Source organism: Myotis lucifugus, unplaced genomic scaffold (genome assembly GCF_000147115.1).
Source record: "Myotis lucifugus unplaced genomic scaffold, Myoluc2.0 scaffold_6, whole genome shotgun sequence".
Classification (NCBI taxonomy): domain Eukaryota; kingdom Metazoa; phylum Chordata; class Mammalia; order Chiroptera; family Vespertilionidae; genus Myotis; species Myotis lucifugus.
Genome location: NW_005871054.1, coordinates 15,663,510 through 15,676,063, shown reverse-complemented (window position 1 = coordinate 15,676,063; position 12,554 = coordinate 15,663,510). Strand labels below are relative to the sequence as shown.

Sequence of the window (12,554 nt, the reverse complement as noted above, 5' to 3'; positions counted from 1 at the left end):
ACTTATGATTTGTTTTTAAATTTTAAGAGGAAGGTTTTGGGGCTGCTGCTTGCAAGGAGTCCTCCAAAAGTAATACATGACGAGGTGCACAGTATAATTCTCAATGAACTAAAAAGGCAATTTGATTATAACGACCACCATATCTTCTTTTTTTGACATTGGCTGTGAAGTGTTAGCTGACTCCTGACTGTGCTGCTTGAACATTATGTGCTATAGATCGGGAGGAATATTCCAAGGCAAACTTACAGAATTATAATAATGTTTTTATGCACCTCATTAACTTAAATGTGTCAGTGTCAATGTTTTCAAACTTCAGATGGGGATACTTTGAATGTTATATGGCAGTAATTTAAACTGCAGAATAAGACTAACACAGGCTTGCAGTGTTTAGCTATGTGGTAAATCAACCAAGTTACTAGGTCTTAAGCATGCTGTGATGTCGGCCACATATGCTCACTGAATATATACTTACAGTTTTGAAGGAATTCTGTTTTTTAAAGGAAGAAATTTAAAATAATTATTTTATCTATTGATTAAGGAATGAAAAACAGATACCTGCTTCTGTCACATTTCTACCTCTGTCAGTGGGGCCCCTCTGAGTACCTTAACCGAACTATAGGTTTGGAAAACTGGCTTTAAACTTTTAAACACTAATAGCATTAATAATTTTCTGATAGCTTGTTTCCAGAAATGTACACAATAGAAAATATTTGTAATTAACAAAAACTCCCCCAGCAGCACAACATACTATGTAGGATACGTCATCAGGCACTTGGTATATATATGTAGTTTTTAATGAATTCTGAGTCTTGAAAACTATATGTATACTAGAGGCCTGGTGCACGATATTTGTGCACTCAGGCGGAGGTGGGGGGTGTCCCTCAGCTTAGCCTGCGTCCTCTCGCAGTCTAGGAGCCCTTGGAGAATGTCTGACTGATAGCTTAGGCCCGCAGTCAGACATCCTTAGCACTGCAGTGGAGGCAGGACCCGCCACCACCGCTGCACTTGCCAGCCGTGAGCCCAGCTTCTGGCTGAGCGGCGCTCCCGCTGTGGGAGCGCACTGACCACCAGGGGGCAGCTCCTGCGTTGAGTGTCTGCCCCCTGGTGGTCAGTGCGCATCATAGCAACTGGTCATTCCACCGGTCAATTTGCATATTAGCCTTTTATTATATAGGATATTAGACTTTCATATATGGTTTGTAAGTTGGGGGAAGAAAAATAACGTAAACTGAAAGTGGCTTTGGAATATTTTTTGAAATGTTTGATTATATATTGATGTTACAAATTCTATAGCATCTTTGTTTTTCTTTTTCCTCCATCTTTAGCTACACAGTCTCATCAGTGGTATTCTTGGGGTCCACCTAATATGCAGTGTAGATTATGTGCAACCTGTTGGCTCTATTGGAAAAAATATGGCGGCCTGAAAATGCCCACTCAGTCAGAAGAAGAGAAGTTATCTCCCAGCCCACCTACAGAGGTACATGAGCAATAGTCCTTATAGCCTTGAGGATGGTCATATTTTTCAATGGCTGGATCAGTCCTTGAAAACAGAAGTACAGTGTTAGGTGATTTAAAAGCAAACAAAGCTATTTTTATAGCTAAACATAGCACCATAATATTCAGGGTGAGGGTGGAGCGAAGGGCAGGGACAAATCCAATCTTTACAGGTATTCAGTGTTTGTTTTGTGAGAAGATTACTGAGGCAAAAGAACAATGTGTGTGGGAGGCCTTAGCATAAGTAGAAAGTTTACCGATTAAATGTTTGTTTTAATTGCTTTTTTGGGAAAACGGTTTGCAGCTTTTAGATACTATTGAAATTGTATCTTATTACATAAAATAACAACTTGAACATTTTTTCCCCACTCCTTGGCTATCATAGGAGGCACAAGAAGGTGTGGATTTAATCTTGAGGTGAACAACAGTTGAAATAGGATTTTGGAAAAATTCTCATAGCAGATATCAGCACCCCGGTCTACTAGAGGGAGACTATTATATTTGAGGACTAACAGGATCTTGGAGTCCTTTAATATTTTTTTAAACAACACTCAAAATAATCTAATCCCTTGGCATATTTTTAAAAACCTATTATGAATATAGTTTGGGATTGTTAGGGTCAATTTAAAAACACATACATACTCCCCCACCCCAAACCCAGTTTTCTTCTCTACTTCCCCACCTTCTTTCCAAAAGTACAAATTTTTAATCTTGTCCTTTGGGGTAGGGCAGTGGTCAGCAAACTGCAGCTTGCGAGCCACATGCGGCTCTTTGGCCCCTTGAGTGTGGCTCTTCCACAAAATACCACGTGCGGGCGCGCTCGTACAGTGCGATTGAAACTTCATGGCCCATGCGCAGAAGTTGGTTTTCGGCCTGGGCAAGTCTATTTTGAAGAAGTGGCATTAGAAGAAGTGGGGGGTGTCGGGTGGTCGGGCGGTCGGGCGACGGGAGAAGCGGCGCAGGCACGCACGATTCATGCAGGAGTTGAGTGAGCCAGTCAGTCAGCAGTCTCACTGTGCAGTGGTTAGTGCTAGTCGCGTCCCCAAATCGCGCGCAGGTGACAAAAGATAGCGGAAACAAGTATACAAGACGAGTGTGGATGGGAGAGTTGGAAGGGGTCGACCTCAGCGAACGTACCTCAATCAGATTGAGGACGTTTTTAGCAAAGGCCAGCTTAGGAGTACCCTAATTAAGTTAATAACAATGTACCTACCTATATAGTTTAAGTTTTAAAAATTTGGCTCTCAAAAGAAATTTCAATTGTCGTACTGTTGATATTTGGCTCTGTTGACTAATGAGTTTGCCGACCACTGGGGTAGGCTATTGAGTTATAGATGCTTCAGTGGAAGATTTAAAAACTGCACTGTTCTTTGAGCATGATGCCAGTAGTACTGCACTTTAACCAGCCCTGTTCTTCACCTGTGTGTTGGTGTCTGATTCTACAGGACCCCCGTGTCAGAAGCCACATGTCTCGCCAAGCCATGCAGGGGATGCCCGTCCGCAACACTGGGAGCCCAAAGTCTGCAGTGAAGACCCGCCAAGCTTTCTTCCTTCACACTACATATTTCACAAAATTTGCTCGTCAGGTCTGCAAAAATACCCTCCGGCTGCGGCAGGCAGCGAGACGGCCGTTTGTTCCTATTAATTATGCTGCCATTAGGGCAGAATGTAAGATGCTTTTGAATTCTTAACCTTATGTGTTGTGCTTCTGACCATTTTCTCTCTTTCCCGCTCTCTTTTTTGTTTTGTTTTTATTTGCAATAAACATAAGTTCTTGTGTACAGCCTTTTATTTGGTTTATTTTTTTTTACATTGTTTTTGTCTGCTGCCATTTGCATTATGCCAACCTGAAAAGAAAACATTGCCACCTCTGCAGTTTTTTGCATAGTGTTCAGCAAAAGATGATGGGAGGTGGTCCTGTCCAGTGGGGCTTTGTGATGGAATTGCCTACATAGGTCTTATTGAGGCACTTTTACCTGGAAGGTAGTGTCACAATGTATCCCCCAGGGTGGTGGTACAGTGAAACTCCATAACTGAGACATGCAGTCCAGTCTTACATGAATTCATTAGGTTTGAATAAAATTTGCCAATTTACACTAATGAAAAATTGTATGTCATTATAAATTGTATTGTTTTCCCATGAACCTTTTACAATTATCATACAATATTTTGGAAATTCACAGCGCTTTATAATAAACACTAGATTTATTAGAAGATTTAGCAAATTACAAATTAATTTTAAAGTCTTGGGTGAATTTTCTGAAAATACACATTTAGTTTTTACAAACTGATGTCCGAATTTGTGGTTGAGCATTCTTTCTATTGTCCAATTTGGTTTCCATTTCATAATCATATATCATATATATTTCCACAGACATTTACATGACTTAATTACTCTAATTTGCAATGCGTTCATTCTTGCTTATGTTTCATTTTTTTGTTAGAACAAAGGTCATATGTACGAATGAATCATGGATTGTTCTGTTATTACCGTGTACCCATAAATGTGTCCATAAGTTATGTGTTAACTCTGATTCTAGTCATGCTCCTTTCGGTCACGTTCCTGGCTAGCATGTGAGAGCCATGCAACTTTCCCTAAAGGATGAGAAGAAAACTTGCTGTCTGGCTTAACATGGGAAATAGGAAAGATATTCAGTAGATGTTTTTTCTTTGTCCTTGAGATAAGAAAGTTCTTACTACAGGATGTTCCCATTTTGATTTAAAGAGGGTATCCATAAAAGGAATAATGATTGAAAAACATTTTGTTCCTAAAGATAATTTTCAGCAGGATAGTTGAAAGGCTTTAAAAATGTACAGGTAAAAGCTTTATAAGAAGAAAAGTGCTTTGTAAAGGGAGTGGAAATTGATAGTAATCTCTGAGTCCCATGGAGGGGAAATTTAGCTACATTAGATTCATATGTATTTGAGAATTTAGGCTTATGTTGATGTTTCGTTGCTAGCATTTCAGAGTTGAGGGATTGATGCTATTTTCACTTTTTACAATCAATCTTAAGGAACTGGAATATTTATATTCATCTAAAGTGCTTAGTTGATTTAAAACACATATATAATTTCTTAAGTAAGAGGAAAAATATTTGAGAAAATGAATGAAATTCTTTCATTAAAGTTGACTGGGATCCATTATCATCTTTGTTCCTATGAATGGAAAAGAAACCATCACCAACTAAATTGGCTGCTTGAGGAAGCTTCTGTTTCCTGTGGCTTTTCTGTTCATTACTCAGTGAATTTGCAAATTGTGTTTATTTTCATGATTCTTCAATGAAGTATATTTTTCTGCCGCCTCATTTTATCCCCTCCCCCTCCCAATTGAAAGGCCATAGTGCTTTTAAAAAGTCAAGATTAAATTACCTGTATTTTATTTCTACAAACATAGATAGATAGTAATAATAAGAGAATAGTCACTTGTGATGAGATTCAAGGAACATTTTATTTTGTATTTAGCTTCATTGGGTTACATATAGAATTAGATTCTCAGAATAATTAATTTTACCTTGAGATTTAAAATGATAAAGCTTCAGCAGGCATCTGCTCAGTAATTTTAGCATATAATTGATTCTTGCATCATCTTCCTCATGTGTACCTTATTGCAGCCTCTTCAGCAGGTCCCTTGATGTTGGCTTGTTAGTGAGAAGATCAGGTGTTAATAACCTGGTGTCTGTAAGCAACCATGTCTCTGGTCCAGTGAGAATGTATGTGTATTTTGGGGTATAAGCTTTTCTTGGTTTCTCAAAGGCGATGGTGACCCTGTTACTCCCCTCACAAAGTTAATCACTGTGGTGCAATATGAATGTTCTTTCAGATCAGGTAAAAGGTTGTAATTCTAAAGATATTGATAAATTAAGAGCTCTAATTAATGCATTTTAGAATACATCATAATATTGGAAAAGGGAAATAGTTTTCCCTGAGAACTTGAGCATCTTCCTCTTATAAGCACTATAAAAGTTGACCCCTTCATTAGCACCATCAAAAACAGAATTTATGGGGTTACAGACAGCATATGACTGAAAAAGAGGGGAGCTAAACTCTCAATTAGATGGGGGAGACCATACTCTTAATTGCGAGTTCTTAAAGGGGAATCTGTTTGCACATGTGTAAAATATCCCAAGGAAAACGTAAGTAGTGGTGTGGGGAGGGAAATTGGGAGGGAAATTGGAAAGCTGAGAGAAAGGTGTTGGGAAGGAGACTTCACCACTCACTTCATTTTTCCAGACTTTCAATTTTGAACCATAGGAATATAGTTTCTGTTTTAAATAATTTAAAAGCAAATAAGTATATTATATGACCAACATGTTTAAGTATATATATATGATATATGGAAAATGATTTTTTAAAACCAGTTTCTCCAAATATCTATTCATTTTAATAATATACTTTTATGTGTGAATATATAAGTCCATGCCCCAAATTACTAAAATTAGTAGAATACCTGAGCCAGTTCTACCATATAGATAGTGCTTATTAAAAATGCATTGCTAGCCCAGGCAATGTGGGCTCAGTGGTTGAGCATTGACCCATGAACCAAGAGGTCCCTGGTTCAATTCCTGGTCAGGGCACATGCCCAGGTTGCAGGCTTAATCCCCAGTAGGGAGGGTGCAGGAAGCATCCAGTCGATGTTTCTCATTGATGTTGCTATCCTTCTTCCTTCCTCTCTAACATCAATAAAAACATTTTTTAAAAAATGCATTGCTAAACCCCAAACCAGACATTGCATAAAGGTACTGTGTCTCACAAGATTTGCAGACTGATGTCATGGTTTTAACAGCATCAAGTTTCAGACAGATTAGCCTGTCCCTTCTCCCCTTTGATGCCCCTCCCCTCAGTAAAACCACGATGTGATGATGGGGTTCCTCCCTTGATACTGCCATCAGACATTAAGTTATCAGGTGACTTCGTCAAAGCTCAGTAAAATCACCTGATACCAGCTGAGCACAGGGTTACTATTTGAGATTCAGGATCCTCGGAGACTGAGGAAGAAGTAGGTGCATTAGCAGCATCCTGTAGTTCAATGAAGCTGGGTCTTAGAGAAGTGGATCCAAAGGATTTACCTGCCACCTTTGTAGCTTGCAGGGTCAGTAAGTGGTTTCTGAGATGACAGCATACCAGACTTGAATAACAGCAGTATACCCACAATGAAGTTCAAGAGGCACCTGGAGCCATATTTCTTTTCCTGTTCAAAGTTGCTAATTCAACTTGGAATTATCCCAAGGCCCCATATTCATAAGAAATTTGTAACATATTTGCTGATTTTTTTCTAGAGGTGGCTCAGCAAAAGTTATTGCTTGTATAAACTTTTGTGAAATTTTAAGCTCTAACATTAGGAGAGAACAGTTGGGTTTTTTATTTTGGTATTTTTGGTAATAAAATTTGTTTCTGAATGGATACTTCAAATTTTTCTAAAGATTCAAAAGTGGTTACAAATCTCATCACCGATCCCATCCTACTCTACAGAGGTAACCGCTGTTACCAGTATCTAAAGTATCCAGAGGTATTCTGGATTACTTTTTTAAAAATTTAATTAGGTTAATTAGCCTAAGAATTCCTAGGCTATTTCCAACCATTTTCTATTAGAAGTAATGTTGCAACAAATATCCCTACATAGATATTTCAAACTGATGAACATGCATTTTGAATTTTGATAGTTGCTACCCAGTTGCCCTTAGAAAAGTGCAATTTACACTCCCACCCACGGTGTCTAGAGATGCCTGTTTCTTAGGACCTCGCCAGCGGTGCATCTTTCAAACGCTTGGCTAGTTGACGGGTGACATGTGAGCTTGCATTTCTCTTTTTGAGTGAGATGGAAATCTTTGCATATATTTGTACATTCCTTTTCTGTCAACTGTTTTTGCCCCTCGCCTATTTTCTGGTGGATGAAAGTCTCGATTTGTGGGAACTTTTTACATTTTAAGGAAATTAGCTCATCTGTGATATGTGATGCAAATATTTCCCCATTTTGTCTTTGACTTTGTTTATGATGTATTTGCCAAATAGATTTTTTAAACGTAGTTGAATTTATCTTTTTTTAAATGGCACCTATATTTTGTATCTTGTTTAGAAATGCCTCTACAGTTCCTAAAAGGAAATTCTGTGGATGGTTTTATTTTGACAGCGATCTCGAAAGCCCATGTGAGATGTTTTTGTGAATTTTGATTCGATGTTTACTTTTTGCAGTTTTTCCATTTCATTTATCCCCCTAATCTTCCCAAAGCAGTTTTTAAAAAATGGCCATCAGTTGCAATAAAACTAACAGTGTTTTTCTAGGTTTACCTGAAGGAGCTGTAGAGCATCCTCTTGGAAGCCAGTGACAGGTGCCTTGTGTTCAGTCCAGTAACTTGAGTGAGATGCGGAGTTCACCCTGTCTCTGGGCAGATTCTGATTCCTTCTGGGTTCTTTGGGCATTTGTCACATCGCTTTCTTTATCTGTGCACTTTTACTGCACATTAATGAATGATCTCTGTTTAAATAGTTAAGAGAATAATTTGGGAGTGAGGACTGACTCACGCTGGCCTGGTCTTATTCGAAGATGCTAATTCAACTTGGAATTAGATTCTACTACTTAACCAACTCAAGTGCAGACCTGATAATCCTATGTTTATGATCATTCCCTCAGGGTGGAATGTATCTTTCCCATTTATATATCACTGAATGGCTGCCATTTTTATGTTAAACAGCAGCTCATAGTCTTAGCACCTTCCCAATTTCTTTATAGTTGAGACTGGTAATTCCTGTGGGATTAGTGAAATATGGATCCTTCTTAAGAGCTTTGATCCCCCATTCAGGTGCTCTGTAAATTGTCACTTGGAACATCACATAATTACTCTAACTAACTTAATGAGGAATTAAAAACATTAAAGTGAAATATCTTTGGGTATTGTGTTGGTGACCCCTTTGATGGATTTGTTGATTCTTGTCAGGGTGATGGTTATAGGGGAGTCCATCGATTGCAGCCACACTGGTAGTTTTCCTTTGGGCCTTATAGACTGGAATAGAGCAAAGTTAGTCTAATCGCTAGTAATTGTGATATAGCGATTGCCTTTGTCTAGTACACTGAGAAGATAAACAAGGGGATTCATTCAAGTTTTATTAATAGAAAGGAGAAATTTTTCTCTTGTCCTCATCCCAAATAGAACTTCGGAAGAATTAATAATATTAGGAAGGAATTATTATTTAGTATTGGTTCACAGTGATTTGACAGGTGTTTGATCCTTGTAGGATTTGGGCTGCTTTTTAATGTTTATTTAGATTACTCTTCCAAAGCATGGTGATTATATTTCCACCTGTATCTTCGCTATTAACGATGGGTGAAAAGTTTCATAATTTAGTAAGTCTCCCCCCAGAGGAAATCAGCTGAATAGTAGAAAAAGAAATGGAATCTTCATAGTTGTCAGTGGTTTCATAATTAGCCAGTGTTTGGGATACATATTCAGATTCCTATTTGAGGATCTCTGTAGTATGTACTTTGTCTATTTTCATATTTTTAAAATGCTGTTTTCCCACCTTTTACTGTTTGTTATTAGAAAAGAGTTTCCTTAGTGAAAGAGAGGGCCAGAGCTTATGAAAAAGTTAATTTTTTAACTTTAATTTACTTGAGGTTCCAGATAGAATTGTATGTTTTAATAGTACAGAGAATTCCTATGGATGTCAAAGGAAATGTCTTGTATGTATGCCTAGAAATGTGGCCTCAGCCTGTGAAAGAGCAAATTCTCTAAGTTGAGTCAGAAAGCCTGTAGGACATTTTTGTCCAATATTTGAAGGTGGGGAAAAGGCATAGATATAGAATCATACCTGCCAGAGCCACTCTGTTAAGCTTTATGACAATATATGCAAATTTAAACAACTTCAATACACTTTTTTGTCCCTTCAAACTCTATTTTTACAACAACTCTGGTATGAGAGGCAGCCGGGTTCCACATCTATTCTTCTGTCCTAATGACAGCTCATTAAAATGCAGAGTGTTCATGGTGTATGCTTTATTTTTCTCTGTCTGAAATGTCTGCGGCAGGGAATGAGGAGTGTGCTGTGAGCTCTTATCCACTAATATCCGTCCTCACAGTACCTTACTGATTCTGATTAGCAGATAAAATACTCTACATACAGGTGACCTTTTAAATCTCAGCACGAATGTCATCAGGGTGGGATACAAGGATAGGAAACCAGTGATAAAACCAGATGACCCATTTTCGTCCTTGTGAGGCTGTCATCTCACGGAATTGAGTGTCACCAAGCTAGACCAAGTGCTCCTCAGTGGAAAACCACTCCATCTGAGTCAGGGGTGGCCAGGGGGGTAGTTACCTTCATCAGCTGTCACTTCTGCCTTCCATGCCAGATTAATCTTCCATCAGGATGGACTCGGCCTCGTACTTCATGGAAAATTTTCTGCTTTAATGTAGAAGAGCCGTGGCTAGAAAGGAAGCATATTCCCACTGCCTTTCAGATGGGCACGCACAGAATCTCAAATGGTTTTCTGAAACCCGAAAGGAAATGACAGGAATCTGGGGGATGTTTGGCACTGTTTTGCACTTGCACCTGTTGTTTCTGTGGTGTATGTAGTGTAGGAAGAGAAAACGGCCTCATTGGTTGTCTCCATGTTTCTTTCTCTCCTCAGATGCAGACAGACATGCTGAACTCTCTGGAAGTCCCCAGAAAAGCAAGAGCACCAGGAAACCTTTGGCATGTATCATTGGGTATTTAGGTGGGTACTTTCTAATAGAGGGAAAAACCTCAACAATTTCTGTATCTTATAAATATTTGGCTATCCTAAATTGACATACCTCAACTAAATTCAAGCCTTTTGAATAGCTGAAATTGGATTCCTTCGTATGTAGAGTCAGTTTATCTTGTTTTAGAAACTTTTTTTATTGCCAAAATATACACAACAGACACAATTATGGATTTGTTTACTTTTTCCAAAAAAGTCATTGAATAAAAATATAGTGTACACTTATGTATATAAATACAGATTAAGCAACAAAATGAAAATAACCATTAAATTATTAATGAATGAATCGTCTTAAGATTGTAGATTTATTTTTTAAAAATATATTTTTATTGATTTCAGAGAGGAAGGGAGAGGGAGAGAGAAATAGAAACATCGATGAGAGAGAATCATTGCTCTGCCACCCCCTGCACTCCCCCTACTGGGGATCAAGCCTGCAACCTGGGCATGTGCCCTGACCAGGAATTGAACCTTGACTTCCTGGTTCACAGGTCGATGCTCAATCACTGAGCAACACTGGCTGGGCTTAATATTATAATTTCGATCCTTCTAGTACTTCAGTCCACCTCACTCCTTCCCTTAAATAGAGAGAAAAGGATTGGTTTATTTACCTTTTTAAAAAAAAGATAAAACTGATTTTTAAGCTACCTTAAAAAAATTATAGTTTTGATATGCCAATTAAGGTTACTTTGAAAGAGGAGCATTTGTATTGCTTTCTGAAAGTTGCCAAAGATGATGGTTCCATTTACATGTTGAAATATCACAATTAACAATAGTATAAAAAATTACTGGGCAATGACCTTTTTTCTTTTTGGCAAAGGTTTAAGATAATTTGCAAAATAATCGTTCCTAATATACTTAGAAGCTATAATGGCATATTTCTAATATTCTTGCCTTCTCATTTTCTCAGTAAAAGTGAAATATGTAGTCAGAGTTGCACTGAACCTTATTGCTCTGTCAGAATTTGTAGTTAGGAAGTGTTCAAACTTTAGACAGCCAGTCGTTTAAATCAAAGTGTAGCCTTGAGCCTGGTATATTATCTGGTCCTCACTGAGCATGCTAGCAGTCAGAAGCTCACAACTCCCTCTTTGATGTTAGTCTGCCACCTTATTTCTTGTTTTATTCCTCAGGGGCTAAAGAGTTGCTTTGATAGCCCCTGAGCATATCACATGGTTATCATAGGCATAGCCTAGGAGGTTAAATCCTTGAGGTTGGCTTTCTGTCTTTCCTTGCAAGACCTAATCCTAGAAGTCCCTTCTCACTTGTAAGGCAAAGTTTCTGATCATAGAAAATAGAATATGGCATTGCACATTAGTTGGCCACAGGTAATTGTGTATCCCTCCTGTGGATAAACTGGTGTGGGTTTCTCCCAGATATGCTCAAAGCTGAGTTGTCCTACTAGCTGAATTATATCCCTACATAACATATATCTGAGTATTTACTATGTACAAGACACTATACTAAGTGGTTTGGGAACACCCAGATGAGTAAGACCTTGCCTTCAAAAATCTTAGTCTACTGGGGAAAGTATACAGGTTAAGACAGTTAAAGATTCTGTAAAGGAATTACAGGTAGTATGCATGGGGCACTTGGAGGAAGGAGTAGTTATTTCTGGTGAGTGTTAAGGCAGCCTACATGAAGAAAATGATATTTGATCTCAGCCTTGAAAGATATATAGGATTTGAAAAACAGGAAAATAATATTTTTTCCCTTATTAGGCTAAGAGAACCAGGTAAACAAAGGCCTCAATGAGTCAAGGACCTAAAAAGCTCAGGGAATGCAGGTTTGTCTGGTCTGGATGGAGCATAGAGTGTGGAGGTTGCAATAAAAAATAAGGTTAGCAACCCTGGCCGGTGTGGCTGGTTGGGTGTTATCCCCTCCACCGGAAGGTTGCCAGTTTGATTCCCGGTCAGGACGCATTGCCTGGGTTTCGAGCTCGATCTCCCATAGCGGGTGTGCTGGAGGCAGCTGATGGATGTTTTGCTCTCACATCGATGTTTCTCTCTCTCTCCCTCACCCTTCTTCTCTTTCTAAAAATCAATAAGAAATACATATTTTTAAAATGAGGTTAGCAGACCTTCAATGCTATTTTGGAAAAAAAATCAGTGCCATATTTTGGTTAGTACTTGATCCAGTTTTGACAAATGTAGGATTTTGGCCAGAACAAGATACAGTAATTCTAATAATGCTAAGGGCTCTTCCCAATTTCAGTAAATGAGGCTGTTATCCTGGCCCTCACCTGAAAAGAAGGGTGGCTTTTCACCCTGGTTGGCACACTGGGTGTTAACTCAGAATCAGTGAGCAAGTTGAGCTTTGGAGAAGAGGT

General features: G+C 38.5%; 1 protein-coding gene across 8 annotated transcripts in view; it reads left to right on the top strand.

Annotated features, from left to right (window-relative positions):
* MTA3 (metastasis associated 1 family member 3) overlaps window positions 1-12,554 on the top strand; it is a 165,360-nt gene that overhangs the window by 139,412 nt on the left and 13,394 nt on the right. For 7 of the 8 annotated variants that reach the window (XR_001346010.2, XR_001346007.2, XM_014447846.2 and 4 more), the window contains exons 13-15: window positions 1,326-1,477; window positions 2,940-3,162; window positions 10,118-10,204. Coding sequence is in view for 5 of the 8 variants with exons in the window: in XM_014447846.2 (XP_014303332.2) it covers window positions 1,326-1,477; window positions 2,940-3,162; window positions 10,118-10,204 (462 nt within the window). In the remaining 3 variants the exon portion in view is untranslated. The remainder of the gene's footprint in view (window positions 1-1,325; window positions 1,478-2,939; window positions 3,163-10,117; window positions 10,205-12,554) is intronic. The other variant, XR_002827169.1, reaches the window with a different exon arrangement.